Source organism: Malurus melanocephalus, unplaced genomic scaffold (genome assembly GCF_030028575.1).
Source record: "Malurus melanocephalus ecotype Western Australia unplaced genomic scaffold, MMel_1.1 scaffold_0, whole genome shotgun sequence".
NCBI lineage: Eukaryota > Metazoa > Chordata > Aves > Passeriformes > Maluridae > Malurus > Malurus melanocephalus.
In genome coordinates this window covers 4,135,167-4,161,027 of record NW_026623232.1, presented here as the reverse complement: position 1 = coordinate 4,161,027, position 25,861 = coordinate 4,135,167, and the positions used below count along the sequence as shown (strand labels likewise).

The 25,861-nt window shown below is 38.2% G+C and overlaps 1 protein-coding gene across 1 annotated transcript in view; it reads right to left on the bottom strand.

Annotated features, from left to right (window-relative positions):
- Positions 1–25,861, bottom strand: part of MIPOL1 (mirror-image polydactyly 1) — a 150,984-nt gene that overhangs the window by 14,388 nt on the left and 110,735 nt on the right. Inside the window, exon 11 of the mRNA XM_057367918.1 lies at positions 10,090–10,320. Coding sequence (XP_057223901.1) covers positions 10,090–10,320 — 231 coding nt within the window. The remainder of the gene's footprint in view (positions 1–10,089; positions 10,321–25,861) is intronic.

The window sequence follows — 25,861 nt, the reverse complement described above, 5'->3', positions numbered from 1 at the left end:
ACCAACGTGATATTGCCCAAGCTGGAATGACCTCCACATCACTGACAGACCAAGTAGTAATGGAAACGGGTATGGATGTAAAAGGAAAACATTTCATTAAACTCTTACAAGTGATAAGTCCTTCACAATGGGCTCAGACGGGTAGATGAACTCTCTTCACCTCCAGTGGCTTCAGGGCAATTCAYACTTGGTCATACTCCTGGAAAGTATTTCTAGAAAAAAGTAGTCTTCCCTCAAAAACTAACAAAAACCCCATGGACAAAACATCCTCTCCTCCTCCTCCTAATGTTTGTATACTGAGGCCTTGGTGGTAATTCTGTCTGGTGATGACATGAGTAGGACAGACTATAGGAGAAAACCCTTTTAATTTCCGTTGATAAAAGCATAAAAATTTGGCTTTACGTAARAAGTCACAAAATTCTTCAAAAACATAGAGTAAAATCTATAAAAAGATCTCTTGTGTTGAGTGCACCCTTTTATCTGATGTGCATCTGTTATATCCTTTAAATAATTTATGATCATTTTATCAAAGGCTGACATGATAGCAATATATTATGTGGCACAGAATAAAGTGCTAAAGGAAACAATTTCATTATAGACATTTCCAATATCTGCAGTGTCTTTCATTCACAGGCTGAATTCCAATACTTTCTATGGGCAAGAATTCCATGATCTGAGGCCGAAATTTTAAAATTTGGTCCTAAAGATTTGCGCCTTCCAGCAGCTCAGTGTTTAGTTCTATATTCTTATACCCACATCACAGTATAAATGTAGAACAGGAAAGTCGAGCAAATGCCAATAAAACCACCAGAACAATGAGGGGGTTAAAGCTGCTGTTAGCTCTTGTAAACACAGTTGATGCTGCCCTTATACAAAATCTTGCTAAAAAAAAGCCTTATGGAAAAATTTGGCTATCAATTAATGGCTCAGTTGTAGTTCAGATAAAAAAGAACTATTTTTTTTTTCTCAGATAACTAGTCCCTGCTTTAGTAAAGGTACACTTAATTTTAAGTAGTGAAAATAGTTAAATGATTTCAAGTTTGCTTAAAATTAAATATCTTGTCGACCTAGTCAGTTATTTCTTTTTGTTGTTGTAAAGAACTGTCCCAGCAATTCTCTAAAAGGTTATACGTAATTCAGAAGCTTCAGAAAGTCTGGGCTTTCTTTTTGAGCTTCTGCATATACATTTACAGYATTCAATCTTTTGCATATGTTAAGAAACAGTATGAGTATTAACAGAAAGAACCGCAAATTTATTTTTATTCCTTTAGCCAAGCCACAAATAAATGACTCTTGCAAACAAACCAAATACTATTTAGTAACGGCAATGTAAATGCCATGGACTTATTTTATTTGGATATAAAATATTAAAGTAAATGAGTATTTGCTGTGACACTCTTTTTATCACCTTGGAAAAAAAAAGAAGTCTGAGAAAAAGTTTTCTAGCTATTCTTCAAGGAGCACTCAATCTGCTGTTCAAAGTTATTTAATAATTTGTCATAGAATAGTTAACTATAAGCTTACAAATACTGTGTCAGCATGCTTCTTCCTATTGGGCAAACAACTTCAAAATCTAATTTGTTTGTGTTATTGGYCTTACTAAATATTAGTCTTTGCAAGTCTGGTTTACACCATTGAAGTTAACTATGCCAACATTCTGATTTTGCTCTGAAGTATTCCACAACAAGCTGATATTATACAATGCAAGGCCAAGAGCTAGCCCATCCAGTTTACTGAGTGTATACTTAGCGTATTTTGCTACTGATAAATCAATAAAACCATGTTGTAATCTACAAACTTCCATCTCTCTGAAGCAGCTATAAGTAAACTGTAAATGAACACGGGTCAAAAACTGGGATGCTCTGATTATGTTGACTCTGAAAACATTTGACTTTCATAGAATACATTTTAGTGTTTGAGAGAATGAAGTTTCAGCACTGCTTTTATTTTCATAAAGGGCTGAGATGATAAATATTCAAATGACAATAAATATTTGTGTTTATATTGTATCTACCCGTACTTTAACAAAACAACGTCTGCACTGCAATCCACAGTGTACTGAGGTTAAGTAAAAGTAAACCAYAGCTACAAAAAGAAAATAAATACTTGAATTTGACTGCATGTGCAGTTTTGCATTCTTCATCCAGGTGAAACTCCCTGCAGCCAATGGATTTCTTGGCTGTCCAAGGAATGTACAAAAGTCACACCTGTCATTCCCTTTGGTTGGGACATTTCTGCCTTCATTCTGTTAAGTGCAGCACTGAACATGATACTGGCCCTGATCATAAACTGGCAGATGCGACAAAACTCACTATAATTTATAACACCCAAAAYATCCAGGAGAAGGACATCCCATAATCTGTTCTGGCAATGTCACACATTGTAACTGTCTGAGACTTCACTGCAAYCTGCTCTGTTAAGGGCAGTCCTTGCTTTCACTGTTTTGCTCCAGGATACCCAGAAGTGCTCAAGCTGCTTTCTCTAAAACTGATGCCACTACTTTCTTTTAAGGTGACAAAGATAACAGCAGTGCCACCACTCCTCCCTTTCAAAATAAGCACCAGAATTAACACTTTTCATTACAGCATTCAGCCAAGCTAAGGAAATCCTGATTTTAACCCACATCTGCCACTTCCCAGGAGAGCAGTACACTACAGGGTTGAAGAGACTTGTACACTTTTCTTTTTGAAGCTGTGAATTTCTACATAAGAAACACATGAAATGCTATCAGACCCAAAGGTGTGATTCTGTGGGTGGCGATCAAGGCTGCCCACCTGGAAAATGGGACGTGGTTTCGTATTTATATTCAAGAGGCATTGGATAAAACTGAGAAAAAGCCCTAAAGGTAAGTATTGGACACAGGTCTTGCTTCTAACGGATGAGCAGACTATTTGCTCCTCCCTGATCCAAGCAGCCTGCACTATTTTCTGCTATGTGGCACTGCTTCAAAGCAAGGAAAAGGGAGCATCCAGACCAGACCTGTGTGGCTAAAARAACCCCTCTGAGGTACAGGAGCTCTGAACTAGGATCTCCACAGATGGAGGAGGAAACTCAGATCCAATCTGCCACACCCTGGAGGAGAATCCCTGCTCCTAAGCAACCACTTRGAAAACTAAGGCTGGGCTGGGGGCAGATGCCAAGGACACTTTTGAAAGAAATGTCTGGGGTCACATTGCTCTGCATGGATCTCTGAAACCAGCGTGCACCACTCTGACTCAGCACGTGCTTCCCCATTTGGGTCTCCAGGGAAGCCAGACACAAAAGACAAAAAGTCAATTGTTTTACAATTTTTTTCAGTTAGAAGTTTTCTGCTTATGCTGGTCCAAGTCCTTTCTTCTTTGGGCTGAGAAGTTACCAGTATTAGTGGTATGAGTTATTAGGCACTTCCTCTATCACAGACTGCAAATTTTATCTGGACTGCAACATGAAGTGCATAATTCAAAAACTGGTGTCATTCAATATAGATAATATAATCCAATAAGAAAAATACATTTCATTACAGATTTCCARAAGTTATATATTTCCTTTTCTGCAGTATGAATAATACGCTAGCCTTACCAAGGGAAACAAGATCTGCCTCGTGATACAGAAATGTATAACGACAGCAGTCCAGAGAATATGCCAACGATGACTGAATTTGTTCAGCTTACCTTAGATTTGAATACTAGTTAAATATTTTATTTCCTTCAGACCCAGAAAATTGATTTCTGTCTATATGTTGAATTTCTCTGAGGCTGCACATAACCTCATTGGCTTACTCAATTCTTTTTATTACAACAAACAGGTATCTCTACAAGACTGTTTAATTCATCATTTCACCATGCATATTAGTGCAGTCTGAGGGGAATTTTTCTGAGAGGAATCACTGATGTTGGTGCAGAATTCCAAGTACTTAAATAAATTCTGACCCTACTRTGTACTGCTTTCAGTTAGATCAAGTATGACTTTTTTCACACGTTTCAATTAGTCTTATTTCCTTGCTGACTAAAGCAGACTGCTCCAGCCTACTGCCCCTAAATCCAGTACAYTCACACTGCTGTTACTGCTACTCTAGTTAATGGTAATATTTTCACATGGGATATGAAGAGACTGTTACTAGATTTTGTATTTTGGACTTTCTCATGTTCCGATTCATGTCTGGTATGTCAAAAATATTTGCATCAGCTCTGCAGAATTCTTCAGGGTATGTGGTAGTTTTGCGTGTCTGGGAATCTTCCATCTGGCTAGTGTGGGTTTCCTAAACACCATAAAACCCTGCCTGTGGAGATGGTGTATCTCTTATGGGCCCCATGGAGCTTATAATCTGCTTTTAATCATTGTATGAGGCAGCCAACACATCAGTCCTCACCAAGCAGGTTTTTTTTTCCCATTTTGAATCCCCTTTAACAAGTTTTGATTAAATTCTGAGAGTCCAGAACCTTTGTTAATTTGCAGTGCTATCTTCGATTGCTACAAAAGTCRCCTTCCTTGGCTCTTGATTTCCTTCTGTACAAACTCTCAAATCCATCGACTTCTGTGGATTGCTATAGCAAGTATAAGATTCACAGCATCTTGCCCTCACTCATCTTTTGAATGCACCCACCAGCATCTGTTTCTCAGTAAACTACAGGTCATACCCTTAACGGGGACAAATGAATGCAACTTAGTGYGACAGAGCAAAGTCAATTTGCTGTAACTAAGATACTCGCTCTGTATCCACATTCTTCAACAAGACATCAGGACTTACTTTACATTTCAAAATGCCACCACCAGTTAAATTATTCCCCATATGATATTAAAAGATTACCAGCTATTCAAACCCAACAGAATTTCACAGCAGCAGGCAGCATATTAGTTTTTGTTAAAAGGAAAATCACTTTTGACATGTGCGAAATTATTTACTGACACAAATCAGTGAAACTATTATTATCAATGAAATTGTACTCCTAGCCTCTAGTATTTAATGTTTTGATCTGACATGCACCAGAGTACAATTTTATAAATTAAAAAAAAACAACAAAAAAGTGCAGTATAGTTTCAACAGAAAAGTCTCAACATTTAAATATAACATCTTAATAAAGTAAGAAATCAGATCATATTTATTGTTTTGAAAGAAGAAAATGAAAGAAATCTCTCTCAAATTAAAATAAAGCCAGCTGAGTTCTCTAACACTTGGTGGTTCCTCCAAAACAAACAGCTTTRTGTCCCAGTGAATGTACAACTTGTTTCTTTTGTGAAGTGCTTCTGCCTGCAATTTCTAATTAACCAGCTCCATTCTTTTCTACAACAAGTAGCTGAACGCATACAAGCTACAATGTATACTTCAGCTAAATATATGTAGGTATGATTTTAAAAGGGAGATAACTACTTAACAGCATTTGCATGTTGCAAAGAGGCTCAATTAGTATAATAATTCAGAAATCTTGCTTTTACTCTGCTCTCTGCATAGCTGCCCTGTACTGAATACAATCTGCACACTAAAGATATCATGTTTGCAGTTAAAAATCTCCAGAGACTTTAGACCCATACATAAAGATACTTATTTCACTCTTTTCTGAGACACTGACCTGTATCCTCATTTAAAAATGAACACCACATCTTTATGTTATTAAATCTTTGTTTTGATCTATTAGTATTCACCAAAGTGCCATTTTATACAACCCCACACTGAATAGGCAAGGCTGGAGGTAACCATCTGCAGCTTTAGAGTCAGCATTTGAATTGATGAAAAGAGCTTTGTGTTTTCATTGCCAAGTTTGATTCTTCCAGTCATTAGACATTCCCCTCAGATCGCATCAATGAAGCGGACTCTCTTACACCCATGTGTTAAATTCTCTTCTCCTCATGGTTTCCTTTGCCAGCTATACTCCAGAAAGACTACTGGGTCTTAGCCACATTCTTCTCACAGCTGTGTTAAAAAAGAGCATCAGAGCTTCTTCCCAAAATCCATATGTGTATCTGGTCAGTCCCCTGTCGGAGGGTCACCTCACATTGTGGTGTGATTATTCAAATATTCATCCTTGTTCTTGAACTGCACTGCTCTGATCATTCTGGGAAAGATTAGACCCTYCAGCCAGCACTGAAGAAAGTGTTGGACATTGATGTGAAACGTACACAGCTCCTGCACTCAGAAGGCAGATTAGTTTTACTTGCAGAAGAGGGGGACACTACTTAATAAATGCCTGCTTCTTATTTCTTTCCAKTTTTTGTATTCTTTTCAACTGTGTYGACTGTTGGYAAGAACAGTTTGTGTTTGTTGTTTCATATATCAACTTACATATCAGCATCAGCTAAGAAACTAAGAACAAGTACAAAAGCAAAAAAAGCATTTTCAAAAATGCTGGAGGAAAATTCAGGACTAAACAAATAAGGAGTGTTTTCCAGTCACAATGAAATTTAGGTGGTCAAAAAATTCAGACCTTAAGGGGTAAAGCAAATGTTATGAAAGATAGAATTTAATTCAGAAGACTACTTAATTTTCTTATGTATTCAATTAAATATTTTCTTCAAAGTTGTAACTCRCCTGACTTTTGCCTTAGAAGAAAGAAAAAAAAATAATAAACAGTTAAGGACAAATGAAGCAATGACTTCTTTTCTACATCAGTTTTGCATTAGCTTTATACATAGTCAGAGATACCTTGACAAAGCAGACAAGAAGGTTGTTTCTCACCATTTATGCTTATTTTTTCATACCTGTATATTTTAGCATTGCACTGTTACTTTGTGGATTTGTGTTTATTTTTAGAGGATTACATAGGAATTCTACCCACTCACCCTCCTCTGCCACTTTACACAGCTACATGAGTATGCAAGTGTAGCTATGCTGACATGCAGAGCTGTGCTTTACCGAGATAGATTAATTGAGTTATGAGAAAAATATAGAAGCCCCAATAGACAAATTGCATTAAAATTCACTCCAGCTGCAAAGCTGTTGCAGAAAAATAGAACATTTCCTGGAAAAACCACATCAAAAGTGGCCTCAACCTTTACTGATAATTGGCTAATATTGATTTGGTATTACATTATAACCTCCTCTGATCCCACTGACATCAGCAACCACTCCACAATCCCAGAGGTTCCAGCCGGAAGGACATTTTTAAAATGCCTTGTTTCCTCTGTTGGCAGAGGTATTAATTAATTCACAGGCTCTCCCAGCCACCTTCTCCAGGTCAGCCCCATTTCCCTGCTGGGACTGMACCAGCTGGCTCCTGGCTTCTCAGGCAGGACAAACTTGCAGGRGGCCTGTGGCACTACACCAACAGTCCTGGTGAATTCTGTACTCCTGTCCTTATTCTTTGTTTGTAACCATGAAATAGAGGCACTAATTAATTTTGGGAAATTTTAAGCATAGCCATTCTAGAGTATTGATTTAAAATGTTACTGGGTAGATCATAATTTTCTATTAAATAAATATTGCATTCTGTGTGCACATACATGTATTTATTTATGTAGACCACAGTTAAAATGTGTGCTTGTATAAAGAATAGCGCTCTTTTAAAAAAGTCAAATGTGTATCTTGATAGGGTCTCAAAATCAAAATAGATTCAAACAAATGTAGCTGAATCTGTGTGGTCACTCTCTGAGCACCAATGTTTCCTGTTTCACACCAGCACCCCGACCAGGATGCTGAATCATCTTCATAGGTAAGAGCACGCAGTCTCAATTTATATCTCACACTGCAGTGAGCCAGCAYGAGATGTTCACCCTATTTAGGCATAAACAGATGTTTACTATGTGCAGGTTCACTTTAAGTAGATACCAAAATATCCCCTTTATGGTTCACAGCTGCTGTTTCATGTGGGATAGGATCAAGACATTTTTGGATGCTTTTTGTCCTGAGGGAAAGCAGAGGACCGCTATTCTGACTTAAATGTCACTTTAGAAAGCAACAACTGCCGGTGGGTACACAAATGGCTGACATGATGGCGATGCTGTGGAGAATTRTATCTCTGTTTTAAGCTCTGCATATCACACCGAATGCAAACACTGAAGTTTTTAAGAATATTAAAAAATTCTTTAGTGTTGCCAGAGAACAGATCAGCAAAGGCAGAGAACACCAGTAAATGACATTGTACGAAGACACAAAGTACTTCCCTTTTAAACATTATTTTATTAATTACAATTATGTTCTTCCTTAATGGTTATAATTATTTTGCTCTTCTGATTTTTAACTGTTGCTATTTTACTGAATAATATTGAGAAACTATTTTACACAGCTGATAAAACTACTTGCTTCATATGTCAGAATTCAATTTTAGCTGACCAATTTAAAAAGTCAAGAAAAAAGATATTTTAGAATAGTCTTTAGACTGCAAATTTTAGTGTCACTGTTTAAACTATATTAAGCCTCCTCTTAAGATACTGCTATTAATACTACTGTAATTAATACCAAAAGCCTTTCTGTTGACAGGTTTATAAATTGTTAGTTCTTTTTTGAAATGTAGAACATCTTACATCTTCGAAATAAAATGCTAAGCTAACAAATGAGTTCCTGCCTAATTGCCAAACACTGATTTGTATGAAGCAGTTGAGGTTACAAAGAAATTGGGAATTCTCAGCCCGGTTTCCCTGCTGATGAGTACGAACTGTCTGTGTAGCTCTCCCAGAGGTGTCAGAGGAATCTCTATAGTGTCACACAAGGGTTCTTAGCTCAAAGTAAACACACTTTCCACAAACTCAGCTGCTTAATCTGTTTGCAGGTTGAATTATAAGATGGGGGTGGATGACTCCGGGTGCTGGGAAGACGCACAGAGCATTTCCACAGTTTCTTGGTAAAAAGGGCACGCTATTGTCATCAAAAGACTTCAACCAATTGTTTAATTTTGCTATTGGCTCAGTCGTCTGATCTTAACAATAATGAAAACTAACCTGACCAAAATTTTCCCAAGTAGTTGAGCATGTTAAATTACGTGAATTCTTTTCACTATAGCAGTGCATCRCCACTACTTTAATTCAGTTTGTGGCTGTACTTCTACTTCAGCCACCCTGGGTACACGGGATTAAACAAGATTGTTTCACTTTAGAAAAAAAAAGCACCAACGAAACCCCTCTCTTTACCATGCTTTAATTTCTTTTTTCATAGGTTTATTTTTATCAAGCACATACCTCCTAAAGTTTCAAATATGTCTAAGMACTCAGAACAAAGACTGGAATGACTACCAAACAACCACTGGAGATTTTAAAGAGATGMCTAAAAATTTGCATTTTCAAATATATCTACCTTAATATCTACCTTTTATGTAGTTACAAATAAATTAAAAATATAGTAATATACTTTTTTTTTTTTTAATAGAAGAACTCAGCACATATTTTTATTATCAGGAAATACTCTGGTTAGGTCCTTGCAATATATTATAAGCCAATTTCTGGCTACTCTCTAAATATGCTGCAGACATAAAAGCTGAAGACACTTATRGACAGACAGGAAAATTTGCATCAGTTCAGCACTGACCACCTTGAAAGGGYGAGAGAGGAGAATTTTGCAGTAATGCAGAGATGAGAAGTATTGGACTGTCAAGAGGCATAAGTAATAACAAACATGACAATAAGTACTTCAGTAGAGATGAACTTCAGGTTTTGGAGTTCAGTAACCTTTTAACAGGGAAACTTATGATGGGAAAGAGAATACAAGCTCTGTTCACTGACTCAGACACTTCCTGCAGCTCTCAGTGAGATTTTGAAGCCACCCMTAAATAACCCCATAAGCATTTACCATGGCATGAAACCTGCCAGATGTGTTAACAGACCAAAAATGAGAACCTTAATATTCTACCACACAATTATAAAGGCAAATACTCTGTTGCCATAGGATTGCCATAGGGTAAAAAGACAGTGAAAACCATTCATAGGAGATGGAAAGACTTTCTCTGTGCCTCACAYGCGTAGGAAGCAATTTCCGTAACAGTAATGGAGGTACCCTGACTTGCCTAATAGCACAAAACTGTTAAAATGATCAGCTTCACACTGAGTAGGTAATGAGCTGACAAAGAAAGAATCRTTTTAAAGGACTTCTTCTGAGTACTGCCACACTTTCGGTTAGAGACAAAATACCAGAAAAAACGTTTCACGTGGATTACAACTGCAATTTTTATTGGAAGGCAAGTGACTTACTTTTGAACTTTTTCATTGGCCTCCCGCGAAGCTTCCAGGGCTTTCTGGAGCTTCAACTCGGTGTCCTTTTGCTCTGACCGAGTTTGCTGCAGCTGARCTGCCAGGTCTTCAATCTGGCCATAAGTCAGGGTCACAACATCCTCTGCTCCCTGCAGCCTGCCTTCAGAAGTACTGAAAGCACAGTTAGGCTGGTTCTTCAGACTCATTCCTTCAGACAAAGACTTGTATAAGCTGGGAAAACCAAATCATACATATTATTAAGTTTCAGTCTAAGCTAAGTTGCAAGAATTAATTCTGTCAATATTGTCATATATGGACTCACATGCTCTAATACCAAAGTAAGTTTTATTTTAAAAGTGACAGGAAACAAAAAGAACAATCCTTTTCCACAAGGCTCTTCAAGAAGTACGTAACAACAACCAAAATCTTAAAAAGTAAATAGAAATATTCATCAAAAGCTCAAGAGGAAAATTTTTTCAGCCATAGCATCTTGCTGATCACCTTGCAGCAAAAAGTTTTTATTATGATTTACATGAAGTTGAATTAATTAGTGCAAGTTATTGATGTGTTATTTGTGCTACATAGGACTCTCTTTTAGCAAGCAGACTCATCAGCTACTGGGGATTTATTTGCAAAAGAAGGTTTTTCAATAAAATGAAAAATATAAAAACATTGCAATGCAAAAATGAAAATAATTAAATCAGTAGGATTACTTAGAAATATGAATGATTTGCATATGCTAACCAATTCTAAAGGTCTTTGGTCAATATTTTTGTGAGAAGAAACTTAAAATATTTCTCAATGCTGGTTTAAATAAGCCAGTAACACCTGCATTAGAGTATTCAATGTCTTAAATATCCTTTTTCCAGTAGACAACCTGTCAGTGTCAAGGTTTTATCACAAGATATTTCAGTATCTATAACATTGAGATGTCCTCCACCATAACTTCTTAAAAGTTCCTTTCTGACCCACTGTTTTTGCTTCACACAGGCAAAAACTGGACACGTTTGTCATCTGTTTCACACAGAAATGTTATGGATGTATATGTAACCCATTCAGTTTTATCCATGATTTTGAGATATGTTCATAGAGATTCTAAATCACAGAGCACAATCTCAACATACAAATCAAAATACCGTATTAAATGCTTTGAATTTGTGTGCCAGAAAGTTCTGGACAAATCAAACACGATTTCAGTGTTGATTTCTAGTAGCAGTGCACACTGATTACAGTATTCACGACAGTCTACAGGACAGCTGCTAGAATGCAATAGCACATTTTCTTTCTTTGCAGTTTATTAAGGTATAGAAAACACYATCTGTTCCAACAGTTCATGAAGGAAAATCATAAACAAACTAAAATATAATATGGACGGACAAAAAAATGTGGATGGACTAAAAGAAATAGAGAAACTAAAAGGTCGGAGTGTTGATATGTCATTGCACATAYTACCCATGCTTATCTGAAAACAATGTGAAAAACTTTTTCAATTAAATGAAGACATATTGAAGATATAAATATTTATAAAAGAACATTAGAATTCATAGAATGGAATAAGTTAAAAAAAGATTACTCTAGCAGTTGCACATAGAATTTACTGACTGAAGTTCCACTATAGTTGAGAATTGATCACCATGGAAAAACACAAARGCATGCAAATGATGTCGAAAGCAGGTTACTGAAATTCTGCTGCTGCCCACTTCTAAAACACCTGGCACAAGATTAAAAGAAAAAAAAAAGACAGATGAGAAGCTAAACTGTTYAGTGAATATATACATCCTTGATTTAAAAAAAAGCAACAAAACCTAGAAGATAGGCTAAACATTCTACCTTGTTCATACCAGCTGAGAGTTTTTACCATAATATGTGAAAAATAAAGTAATTTATTTAGATCCTAAAATACTGGCACTCTGTGGCTAAAAYGGGACTCCTTTTCAAAGACTGAACACAAAAAACCACAGTTTGCCATTTACTATTACATGTCTTAACTCATAATGATTGCATCTGAGTGACCAGTAGATTCTGACATATTCTTATTTTGTAACCAGTGTGATTCCTCCAGATAAAGCCACTGTTATTGATAGAGCTTTAAATTTTTTTTTTTTCAAAAGCATGCAATTCCAGACTTCCATCAGTATGTGCTTTGCTGAAATACCTTTAATTAATCTCTTCTGAAATTCACTAATTTGAAATTCCTTCATTTATATCCYGAAGATTATTTCCTCAAAGAATAGTGATGGTATAATTACAAAATAAATGTGAGTTCTAGGCCTGAAGAATGGGTCACAGAAGTATCAAACAGTTCCTGGATTTCAGTAATTCACATGTTCTTTATAGTAGGGCTTTTGCTTTACTATGGCAGCGTGGTGTCTTTCCTGCTCCAGCTTGGGTCTGAGAGCTTCAAGGCCCCACCTGAGCTGTGTCTAGGCAGAAGAAAAAGTGACATGTGAGGATATCAATCGTGCAGCTCCTGCAGAGAGGAAGAGGTTTCCTCAGCCCYCAAAGTCAGAGCAGCTTCAAACCTGCTAAGAAATATCAGCAGTTGTAACTGCTCCCAGAGGGACTTGACTTTGGCTGGAAACCAACCCAGAAGTGGTGCTCCTAGAACAATTCTCGCCTTGCCAGGCATACTTTAGCTGCAAAGTGGGAAATGATTTTCCACCTGAAGCAATTACTGAACAACACAGCAAAACCTTCCACCTACAGGAACAAAAAAAAAAACCAGCAAAAAACCAAACATTCCCTACCYGTCCCCTCCCTCTGCCTCCACCCCAGTGATAAACATATCCAATGTTCCCAAAGGCGTGTAGGTCTAACCCTGTTTTCACCACAGATGTTTCTCACAGGTCCTGGAGACCTCTCAGAGCTCAGCCTGCACTCAGGATGGCTTTGTGGAGTGTCCCCTCCTGCCACTGAGTGCACTCAGGCAGCATCGACACCTTGAAAATACTACCTCAAAGGTGCTCTTAGGAAACACTGCCATAAGACGATATCAAAAAAAGCCCTACGACCTAGAAGGACTTTGAAACTTTCCTGTGAAGTGAAGGATATAAAATGGTCAAGTTTGCATTACATGTGAATCAGGAACCTGACAGCTGGTAGACTGGTAAGTAGATGACATTGCCCTACCATAGACAAATATTTTACTAGTCTTCCTTTGCCTGCATTTACACAAGCTAAGAGGACTGTGTTTTCTTCTGAGTACAACAAACCGTCTCTCTCTAATTTATCCGAAGGCAGCAGCTGAAGGCAGAGCCTGGCACGCAGGCCATGCTACAACAGGAATGCTCATAGCACGTAAGGCAGAGTGTGTTCCTTGCACTGTCACAGTCCAACACAGTGTCACTCTCTTGTGTGCTGTACCCAACCATCCTTAGTCTGGGATGAGCTCAGACAACTTCAACCACTTGTTGAACAGAGCCCACCAAYGATTTTCTTCACTGTGGCAGCTGCCCATACAACTTCAGGATTTTACAGGACATTATGGTGACAGATCAGTGCTGATGATGTGTGTCCATGCTGGGCAAACTCAATTACACGTTAGTGTGGAACAACAGTGAGCAGCAACTTGAGATTCAGCCTTTTCTCCTGAAATGATCKAGAGAAATCTGTGACCAGAGTCCTGAGAGCCTGGACACTGGATGAGTCAAGTATAGGTGCTACAGTGAAAGCTTTAATTGACTACTGCCATCATAAAATTTCTGTTTTTCAACAAATACAAATTAATGACCACTAGCAAACATATTTTTCCTCCTTGGGCCTCKGGCTCCTCATCTTTAAATAAGAGCAATCACAATGCTATCTATGCAAAGTACTCTGAGCTTCACTAATGTTAAGAAACTCATCACGGTTAAAAGAGCTAAGTTAGATGCAGCACAATCTGAATTTAGGACAAAAGTAAACCCAGATAGTCTTCTGGTGATGACAAACAGCAAACATATTCTTTTCAGCTTCATTTTTACTGTCCAGGACCACTGTAGCTCCCACACCATTTCCCTGTGATTAGCCTGGGAGAGGTAGCAAGGGCATGGAGTTAATCATCTGAGCCTTTCTTGAAGGTGCAGGACTACCAAGACATGCTCTTAAACAAGACAAAACTGGAAACCATATCTCCATCACAAACTCCTCATTTGGGGAGTTGCACAGTAATCAAATGCTTTCTGTTCACTTGATGCAGCCCCTGGGCAAATTGCTGGGATAGCACAGCCTCATGTGAGCGATACGCACACGACATTCAGCACCACCTCTCATTCCTCACACTCACCACACCATCAAATGGTCTAGGACCTCCACCAAAACAGTGTCTGGATTAACAGTGTTTGGTTGAAACAGAGCAAAACATAGATGAGACTGATGAGTAAAAGGAAGTGTTTTTGAGGTGCTTGCAGCTGTAATACTATTTATTCCCTTCTGCTAGAGCACAGACCCACAGYTAAGAAGCCAACTTGTGGCTAAGAAATCCACCTGAATTCCCTGGGTACATGGAGCACCCAGGGCTGGGGACTCTGCTATCTCTAATTGATTAGAGACTGGAAGATTATAACTTAACATTTCTTTTTTCACACATGGAACTATAGTGCACCTGAATTCACAGAAGAAACTACTGTAGATTTTATGCTTCAGTCCTGAATATTACTTGCTACATGCTAACATTAATTGCACATCTTCAGAGTTCCACAATGTATCTGTGCTAATTGCAAGACACAGATTCACAGGCTCTTAAATTTCTTCCATGAATTAGGGCATTGTGTTTTCAATACAACAGCAACTATTGCAGCTATTCTTCATCATTTTCTCAAGTTGTACATTATTCCTAGAACCAAGCTTTCCGTTCTGTCATGTTTCAAAAAGGAAATGGCTGTATAAGCATATTCTCACCTAAGCATTCACAGGGTGCACTCTGAAGGCTTGCTTCTAACTTAGTAAAACACAGCTGAAATTTAAAAAAAAAAAAAAAATTATTTTGTATGGTGTTTACTTTATCTTACTAGAAGTAGGATACTTACTTACTACAAGTAAGAATTTTGCTATCTTGTATCTGCTCTTTATTGTCAATTCATATGCTTTGGCCATTCTTAAATATTTGCCAATGGCTCTAGTTAACAAAATAACTTTAACTTAGTATTTGTAATACTGTAGTTATTCCCTACAGTAATAGATTATTTAGGTAACACTGCAAATAGAGAGGGAACCTTATCTATTAATCGAAGACAGAGCTGGCACCAACAATGACCTCAGTATTTGAATATAATGGACATTTAAGATGGTGCCAGAAACTCTGTGTTTTACCGTGTATCACAGCCCCCCATCTGTTCTCCCTGGGAAGTGTGAGCATTCAGCAGAGGCAGAGCTGCCCCTGGCTCGGCTGTGGGCAGTGGGCAAAGAGGCCCTGCCACCCTCCCCATCCCCACGGGCAGCACCTGCACCTCTCTGCTGGGTGCTGGGKCCAGCGGGCTGACATGGATCACTGAAGGGGTGTGTACGTGGGTGCTGTGGAGCCAGCAGCCCTGGCCCGGGGCCAGCAGGGAAACTGCCGATGTCAGGGATTTGCAGAAATGCAAACTTGGTGGAGAGAGACAGAGGATCTTGTCCTAAAGGTCACAACGATTTATTTTTTATACTGACAGCATGTTTTTGACAAGATTTCTGACAACTGTTTAAAGAACAGTGCACCATTTTCCTCAAACTAAAACTGAATCAAGAAAGCAGCAACTCTTGGTACTGCACTAAAATAGCAGCCACTGGCATGCCAACAAAAACTGGTAGAAAACACTGTACTACTATGTAATTTAAAACATTATGTATTACTTTTTGTCTTTTTTTCTGATGATCCTTGCCAAGAGCTTMACCCTGAACACTGTCACTCACAAGAAAACAAGGGTATTATGGCATAAAAGAACATCAGGCCTTCTGACCAGGCACTTTGGGATCAGCTTCTAAGTCCTCACACTCCCACACACCCATCAACCCAGTCTGGACCTTTAGCAATCCTTTCAGTTCCCACAGGCTTGACAGTACTGCTGACATAAACCTTTACTCTCTAAAATGCCAACCATGGAAAATCTTCCCCAATGACAAAGAATAGGTGCAATCAAGAGTCAGACATTTCTACTAGGAGCCTTGATTGATGTTGCCTATCACCATAGTTTGAATTGAGATTTGCCTATTAGAACCAATAAAATCTAATAGAGATTTCTTTGTTAGAATTTATGCATGAARTTAAGTCTCATATGGCTTAGGCCTTTAGTTTCCTTTGCAGCTTCTCAATGGTAAAGATAATGGCTTCTGACTTCCATTTCACATGAGTGACCTACACACAGACAATTTTATTTCAAATGAACAAAATCCCTTTGCAAAAAGCAGTAATATTAGTGAATCAACTCGTATTAGATAAACTGAAACAATTCAGATGAAAGAAATAAGAATCCTAACTCTGAAAACTGGAAAACGTCAGTGAAGTGTCCACTCAATGCAAAGGGGTACTTCAAATATACATCTGCATGAAAGAAATCTGACGGTAGAGATGCATATCATAATGCAGGCATCAGAATCACCTGAAAACAAGCTCAATGTAATGACTGTGTGCTGTTGACTTTTATTTTTGTCTCCAGGGAATAGTGTTTACTTTGCTTTAAAATTTATATGAGTCATTTTGTTATGTGCCTTTTTTTAATTAGTCTGAAGGAAATAGCCATTTGAGAAAGAGAGCGGAAATCAATTCTGATTCGATACTGATAGCTACTGTGCGATGTAAACTGTGTGTTCTTTCTAATTAAATGTAAACACGTGCAGTTCTAAAGTCCAGCAGCGATGACAACTACTAGAAAGGATTGCCCAAGACCTGGTCAAATGATCCCTGTGAACCTTTTGTTCATACCGTAGGCGAACTTGTGCAATCTGTCTCAGGTGAACGCCAGTTGTAACTGACTTTATTTTAGGTCATCTTCAGAGAAAAGACTTGACAAGAATGTGGAGAGCTCTGTAATACCTCCAGTTACCCATTAACTATGTCCTTCTGATAGCTAATCAATAGCATTGCATGGAGCCAAACACACTGCACTGAACTGCCCCTCTTCCAAAAGCCAGGTCTTGGTAAATATTTAATGGCAGTAAAGGTGTTTTGACTCTTATCAATCTGATATGTTAAAGAACTCTTGAAAGAAACTTATCTTGCTTCTCTCTGCATAAATWATTTATTCGGTTACAATTTTAGTCTTATGCAAAAGCACCTAATTTAATGATCTAATGCTTTTAAATCAGGGCTTTGGACAGAGAAAATGTAGTTTCAACCRACATGTCACAAAATAAAGAAAAACCAAAGTTTATTTCCTTGATAAAATGCCAACTAGAAATATACATCAAGGAACCCAGCCCTTTATACTGCACTAGTAAATACTATGCCAAACTCGCTCAAAACCTGTTATACAAGTGCACATTTGAGATTTTCTTACAAGGCTTCAGTTTCTGTAAAATTCTTAGCTCTCATTCACATCAAGACAACATAGGATTTTTAGCTTCTTTTCACCAGGGAAAAAAACCCAGCTTTAAATTAGTTATACTAAGATCCAGAGACTTTTTGTACCCAAACATTAAATATTCCCATCTTCAAGTGGGTATATTCTGACCTACTGAGTTTTATTAAGCATGTTTCCCTTTTCTCTTTTTTCTATACAAAGCAGCTTGTCTAGATCACTAACAAACACTTTTGTCCTGATTCTTTAACATCTACTGCAGGTATCCTCTGCTACAGCCACGTAMGATCCAAACACCTCCTTAGATAATTAGATTGGCTTTTTCTATGCTCCTATGCTAATGCCAGAGGACGGAGGTCGAAGGAGTCCTCTCTCTCACACAGCACAGTCTTCCAGTGTTTTCTGCATGATCCAACATCAATATGAGCCTAAGTATATTGAAGAAACTCATTCAGCAATGGATCCAAGCTTTTTCTTGGAAAATAATCTGGGAATAAAACATTGATAGTGTTTCAGTTTCCAAAATGTGAATCACCATAAATATTTTCCCAGAAGTATAAGCTTTTTCCCCAGTGTTTACATGGCCTCCTTTGTGCTCTTGATGCTGTTCAATAGTCTTCAAAAATAAAGATCACAGGAATAAATTCCAAATACTGGCACGGATAAACTGAACAGCCTAAAGTTTTCCAATCACTAGCAATTGCCTCTGGTAAAAGCAGTATTAATTAAAATCATAAAGGCATATAAATCAATCAAGCAGTAAAGCACATGACAACATTTAGGAATGATCAGCTGAAGAAAGCCTGTTACTAAAAACCTCAGAAAATATCTTGTACTTAATACAATGTTATCTTTATAAATCAGCCATGATCGTGAATTTTATGGCTATCCTGATTTGATATTGTGATCGCTTGGCTTAACTCCTCCACTGAATCAGAAAAGCAAGAGACAAAGCTGTCTTGGACCCTGAGCTGGAAGCCAGCCCTGCCTTCCAGCATGGCCAGGAACATCCAGCTGAGGAAGAGTCTCTCCAAGAGAAGGCAATTAGAATAAATACAAAGAATGGAAATGGGTTTCAAAGATGGAATAATTGAATACATATGGTATTTCAGAGAGGGATGATCTCATGGATGAGCTGAGTAGCCCTAAAGCTAGAAAACCTCAGTGTGACTAACCTGAGAAGGGGAATCACACGGGGCTCTCCTCCTCGTCCCCTGCTTTCTTGCTGCATAATTCAGTGGGTTAAAAAATCTGAATGATCTTTTTAAAAAACAAAAGAAAATGTAACTTTTAAAATTCGAGGAAACTTCCTTCCCTGCCCCAGGAAACTAAAGCAGAGTATTTGAACAGTTTTGTCTGMTCTTTCTCAAAGGTGTTACTGAAAAATATTATGCAACTCTGACGAAAGGCAAACATGGTGTACTSTGCTCCAGCCCGTGCCCAGCTTTGGTCACCAGAGTGCCAGTAAGCGAGGTACTGATGAACTCGAGGTGAGTGTGCCCAGCATGTTCTCCCCACTTTCTTGGTACTGTGCACAGCAGCACGTACCACTCTGCAGTGCCTGGGGRCTCACCAGGAGGAGTGCACGTGCTGCAGTCTGAAATGTGTCCTCCACATGGGTACACACACCCCAAATACCCACTAAGGCCATCATGRCTTCTCCCATACAAAATGCAGTTGGTTTGGGGATTGCACTGCAGATACACACTTAGCAACTCACCTCCTGAAAGCCATGTAAATGACACAATGGCAACCTATTGCTACTCAGCAAGTCATGTCTTACCTGGCTGCTGCTGCCAAACCCTTACTCATATAAATCATCCAGCTCCTTGGACAGTTAAGCGCTATGAAACAAGGCAGTTAAAACGATGGCTTAAATGATAAAGGGAGCGCCTGGGAAATTTAATATAGGGGAAGTCTGCTTCCCTATTGTACCAAAGCTCACTGAARCAACTGGGCAGACTTGTCTGGGCCATTCTCCTTAACGTGAAACAAGGACACACGCGAAGGAATGATTTAGTGGATTGGGGATAAGAGCTCTGTCTTGAATTCCCTCTTCTATTTCATGTCTTCTGTGTGGTACTGAGCAAGTCACAACATGCAAACCTCAGCCTGCCAKGCTGAAACTGGGAGTGAAGTGTCTTTCCCTAGCTCTTTTTCATTAAAATTTAAGCTTTGGGGGCCCTGGATTTCTTCTTATTACCTACACGTCCCATATCTTGGAAACCTGAGGCCCTGATTTGGTTCAGATCTCAGCACCAACTATTGCTCATGGAAACACAAGAGAGCTAATTAACAGTATGCATGTGTTAACAATGCACATTAACCCAGTTAACCTCAGCAGACAGATCTAGGTTTTGGATCTTAATGGAAAAAACAGTTTTTCACAAGTTTTTGCCCCCTGGTTGCAGGTTCAGCCACCATTGTTACCATGGAGCATAAGCAGTGACAGCAGCCTCCTGTGCTTTGTTGATCTGTACCGTGCACAAACATCCTTGTTTCCTGAGAAGACGTTCTTGCCTCCCTCCCAAGTGAAAGGAGCCATCAGCTGCATAYGGTACATGACTGGAAGCCAAAACACACAACTTGCATACCTCTTGAAAAGTGAGAGATTTGACTCGTGGCTGCTGGAGGAAAATCAGTGAAGAGAAGCTCTCAGGTGTAGGGGTTGGAAAGAGGCTATAAACAGTGCTGAATTGATTGCCATATCCTAAAACTTTTAAATCAGCTTCCCTCACCTCTCTCTTCCTTTACTCTCATGAGTTTTTACCATTGGGCTATTGAAATAAAATCTGTAAAAAAATACTATAGAAGTGTACTTTCATTTAGGTTGAGGAAAAGACCATTTTTCACTATATGACACAGAAGTTCACAAGAAAAATGGCAGTTTTTTCTTTTTGCCAGCATATAATTTCTCCATGACCAACAGGTAAAGTGAAATACTGTAGCAGGAAATATACTGGCTGCACTGAACCAAAGAATTAATTATTTTCTCTGGACCTGACAAGGAAACAGAATGAGTATGAAAGCTCTTGTGAAATCTAGCCAACACAGAATTCAACACTCTTCAATTCCTCATTTATTTTTTGAACAGGACAAGATAATTATTGGTATGAATACTACCTACTATGCTTATAAACATCCAACAGATATTATATCCTCCTCTGCCAGGAGAAGTAACATCGCTTAAGAGGGAAAACGAAATTCCTACATCACGACAGTCCTCATTCTACTGTCACAATTGTAAAAGCATAGGAAAATTACTCCTTTGGTACAAACAGTACAGAAGAAGAGGTAAAGGGGAAGAATATGTACTTCTGTATCTTCACCAAAAGCCTTAGGATGGAAGCCCATTTTACCAAATGGGATTGAAACAAACAAAGCATTATCTTATATGAGCCTGGATAACATTAAGATGCTCCCTAGCTTAGAAGCAAAAGAAAGATAAATGAAATAATCCGAACCTTGTCATCCATCCTTTTTCACACTCTTTTTGGTGAGGGACAAATTCATAGAACTTCTTCCTCTTTGGTGAAAGTTCCTATAATGTTCAATTAAGTTCAACTTTCTTTAATGATAGTGGAGGCCATTCCCATGGAGAACCAGAAGAAAGCCTAGTGAAGACTGTTTTGAATTTCTTATGGCTGTGGCCACAGGTAGGTGCTCTTCTGGCTGCCTAATGCAACTAAATCCTTCCTGGAAACCTTGCTGCTTCCTACTGATCTCTGGGAATGGAAGACCAGAAGAGGAAAAATGCAAGAAAATATCACTTTATACAGCCATAAAGAGGGGCAGGAAGAAAAAGCTCCTATAAGAATAAAAAAAACCCAATAAATAATCTAGATGTTTGAAATTTTGGCCTCAACTTTGCTTGTTTCAATGGCCATGGATTGGGTATGACACAAGTCCTTCATGGTATATTTTCAATACAATGTACACAGTTTGTACTTTAATGAGATATGTAAGATCAGAATCAATGAATCAACACCATGATATGCCCCTAAGTTATTTTTTCATGGACAGCAGGTGAGCGGATGTCATTCCTCTGTTTAATCAGGAGTTAAAGCGTGTACAGTAATTCCTTATTTTCACAATATTCCTTCTGACAAAGATAACAACCATAAGAATGGCTCCCAGCTGGCTAAACCTGACATACAGGTTTTGTTAATAAAAAAAATGCATGACTTAATTAATGAAATGGATCTATTAAGACTGTCCCCCAATCAACCACAGTGGCCCCACCTACAGCTGAACTTCACATGACCTATCTTATGCAAAAAGAATTGTAATAACTTGCACTGGAAGAGAAAAGGTTGCTATGAAGAAAAAATACGACTTAGAAATGCATATAATGCCCCTAGAGGAGAAAGCTTAGTATTTTCACTTTTACTCAGTGTTTTCCTTTACAGTTAATAATTGAAAAGATTTTGCTAAACAGTGTAAAATTATTTCACAAAGAATAATTACATTTGATCTATTAGCACCTGATACTATCTATTGTCTAAATTGCTTGCATTCAATCTACGAGTAATGTCAACAGTATTAACGTCCATTATCGAAGAATTAGCTAAGTAAAAATAATTTTTAAATGTTTGACATTCTTGTACCTTTTTTTCTACCATAACGTTCAAAAGAAGTATCATTATACCAACATATTCATTTGATTTTTTTTTCCAGGCATGTCTTTATKCAAGTCTGCAAACTCAGGGTCTTTAAAATCACAAACAATTTGCCTGTTTTGTTCTGGCAAGCATAAATCTGTAGCAATCTACTCATTTTACATTCTTCTCTGTTCCCATCTAGCTGTCCTGCAGTAACTGGCTGTTCAAACTCACCTCCATCAACTCTGGCAGGCTCAGCACCTCCTTCACAAAACCAGTTTCCCCCCCACCCCAATCATAAAGAGCTGCACTGTTACAAACAGAAAAAAGGAACTCTGCAACGTTTCTACAACAAAGTTATATATACATCTATACATTTACATTAATTGGATCACACATGCACACACACACACACACACCCCCCCAAACTGAACTAATGCAATAGCAGATACCTTTTTTCTTCTCTCTTGCAGCCTCATTCCTATTTCAAAGATTTCCAAATTCATGCTTGTTTTTTAGCAGAGGAAATCCCATGAACTGTTTAAGATTACATTCTCACTGAAAGCAATGAATGGCACAGTCTTCTCCCGAATAAAAAGCTACTTTCTCTCCTTGGAATAGTAACTTTATAGTAATTTGGAGGAAGAAGGAGAAACAGTTGGTCATTAAACTTTAAATGCATTAATGGGGCACACACAGTGTATGACTCATCTGGAAAAGGCAATTCTATACTTGCATTTCCAAAGGACTACTGAAATACAATGGCTACTGTGATAGATTTAGGTTTATCACACTTAATATTTAGCAGAATCTAATAAAGAAAACTTAAATCAATGTACTTTCAAAAAAAAAAAAAAAAAAAAAAAAAAAGCAAGGGCAGCACTATTTACATCTCACAGCTAGGGGAATTGAGAAGCAAAGGAAAAACATTCCAAAAGAGGCCCTTCATTTCCACTCTTCAAATGGAGACCTTTAGAACTCAGTGTTTACAGCTTACAGGGACTTCCAGCTCCAGATGAAAACAATGACAAATCAGAACATTCAAAGCAGGAATCTCCCAAGCACTTTAGCAGCATGTATAAAACCATCCACCTCTCCAGACTCATGTTGCTCTTGAAGTCCTGCTCAGTTCTCTGAAAACTTCAGACCTGAGTATAGGGGTGAAGCACTTGACAGCACTTGCTTGTTACAAGACACTGTTGGASGTGGAGCTTCTGCAGAGCTCAGAAAAATAATAATAAAAAAAAAGCAACACAGGCTATATAGGATGCTGGCTTGATAAGTAAAAAGTTTTATGTGATGCCCTGGAGTGGAGGCAAAAACGATTAATATAAATTCTGTTACATTAGGAGATACAAAGAAAGATATAATTCCTAAGGACAGAAGTTCTGTTTGCTCTCAAGACACTGTGAATCTGTTCTTTATAGTTTGTTTTTTTTTCCCCAGTCCTAGTTGTTCATGATCTATTGAGCCTTCTTAAAATCATATCACTTTGATGAAAGCTTTGTGCATTTCCTTACTCTGAAGTTCTGACTCATTTAGGTGATTAGGAGGCAGAACAGTGACAGAGATAAAATAACAGGACCACTTCAGAGCACACTTAAATCACTGTGAGAACTCTCAAGTCCAAGGTAAACATATCTGTTCATAAGGAACTCCAGAAATGGAGACACTAAGAGAGACAGGCACGTTCACTACATCCTGAGCTTTTAGTGTAGACTTTTGTCTTGTTTTGCCTACTTTGTCGAAAATGAGCTCTTAATTTTGTCTGAGGAAAAGAATTAGTTTGCAGAAATCTGAAGAACAGAAACAAAATACTTATGTCTAGAGCTAGGGAAAATGCAACACAGTTCAGAAGTCATTTGTAAGAGCAGAGACTACAGGAATGTTTAGTTGGTGGACAAAAAACCTTGGAACATGCAAACCAAGTATTTTACAACAAATGAAAACCAAAATCAGCTCAGCAAAATAATCAGAACCCACAGTYTGATGTACTTTCATCAAAGAACAGTAACATCTTGCTTATGATGAATAAAACTCCCTGGCTGTTCCGGTGCAGGTAAGACTTCAGAGGGAGACTCTGGGAAAAAGAAATGGAGTATGACATTCTCCGAGTAAATATGGTGTGTGTGTGGGGAAGATCTTCAGTTGCTGGCCCCATCAAGTCCTGACAAAAGGAATGTGAGAGCTGTTCCCAAGGTGAAAGAAGACAGGCTGAACAATGTGGCTAATGGGATCACATTCAGCTAATGGGATCACCACGACTTGTTTTACTTCTGTTGGTGCATGTCAAAACTCTGATGCATTTTAAAAGACATTCTACAGCAGCAGGCTAAATCTTGAAGTATTTTGGAGAGAATTTACATATCATCAGGTTTTGGGATTTATGTAGAAAGAGTCTACGGGGTAAGTTCAAAAATTTGCAAATTGTGAGAGCAGATTGTCTTCTGTCAAAGGAAAAAAAAAAAAGAAACAGAAGGCTCAAGCATGTTAGTATCTTATTAAACAGGCATTTAATGCTGCTGCCCTCACACAGACCTGCAGAGGTTACAGACACCTCACACTTGCACAAGCCCCCAGCTGCTCCTTCACAAGCCAGGTGTGGACAAGAGAATAAACTCAGCCACACTGTAGCACCCAAGTACACTGTGGCATGTTCAGATTTAGCAAGTACTGACAACACTTGGGAATACTGTAAGTAATATGACTGACTTCTAGAAGCTCTGAAAACTTGTCTAATGCTATTGATTATGGTATCCTGAAAGTATTCTGGAATGATCCTTGTTCAACACAGAAGGATTTAAAAATAAAATTGTATGGGSCCAAATGATCCAGCTTTGACATCTACAGTTAAACTATTGCTCCAGAAAATTACTGGCTTTTCAAAGGGGCACTTGCAGGTCCCTTCCCAGCTTCCTACATGCAGACTCAGGTGTCTAAACCTACATATGTGAGACTGAAAATTTTGGCCGCACTGTTTAACAGGCAGATCTGCTGGGAGGTCTCTCGTAACCAGATTTTTTTAAAGCCTCATATTTATTGGACAGATACTGGCCCAATTCCAATCTACAACTGCAAATCCAAAGAAACAGCTCAGAGCAAACCAGCAGCCTTATTAGCTTTTAAAGATTTCATTTTCAAGAACTCAAGACCCTTTATTGACTAATGAAAGGTTGGGTCCCCAAGCCCACAGACTGATGTTGCTTGGAACATATTTTAATCATTTTGGAGTGCTAGCAGCCATCTGTCTAAAGAGCTTTGATCACATAAATGCACTCTGAACTGCAGCTCCTTCCGACTCCAAACCCTGTCCAAAAGCCAAAGAGAACCGCAGGCATGGCAACTTTGAGACAATTCAAAGCCTTGCAGTGTGATAAGGCTGCTTTTATTATTTAGCACATCATTAGATTTAATGGCACCACAGATAAGAGATACACTAAAAAGATACCATTGTCATCGCCTATCTTGTAACAGCAACATCCAACTGTGACTTGCTTTGTTTCTGCCCTACACTTGTTACTAACCATGCTATTTTAAAAGAATAGTTAAATGAAACAAAAGGATTTCTTTTCCTGCTGCAAACATCAGAAATATTAAAAAAGTACCTGACAAAAATAATTAAAAAAAAGTTTGTTTTTTTTAAATACTTTCCTGTTTAGTTAAAAAAAAAAAGAAAAAAAAAAAAAAAAAAAAAAAAAA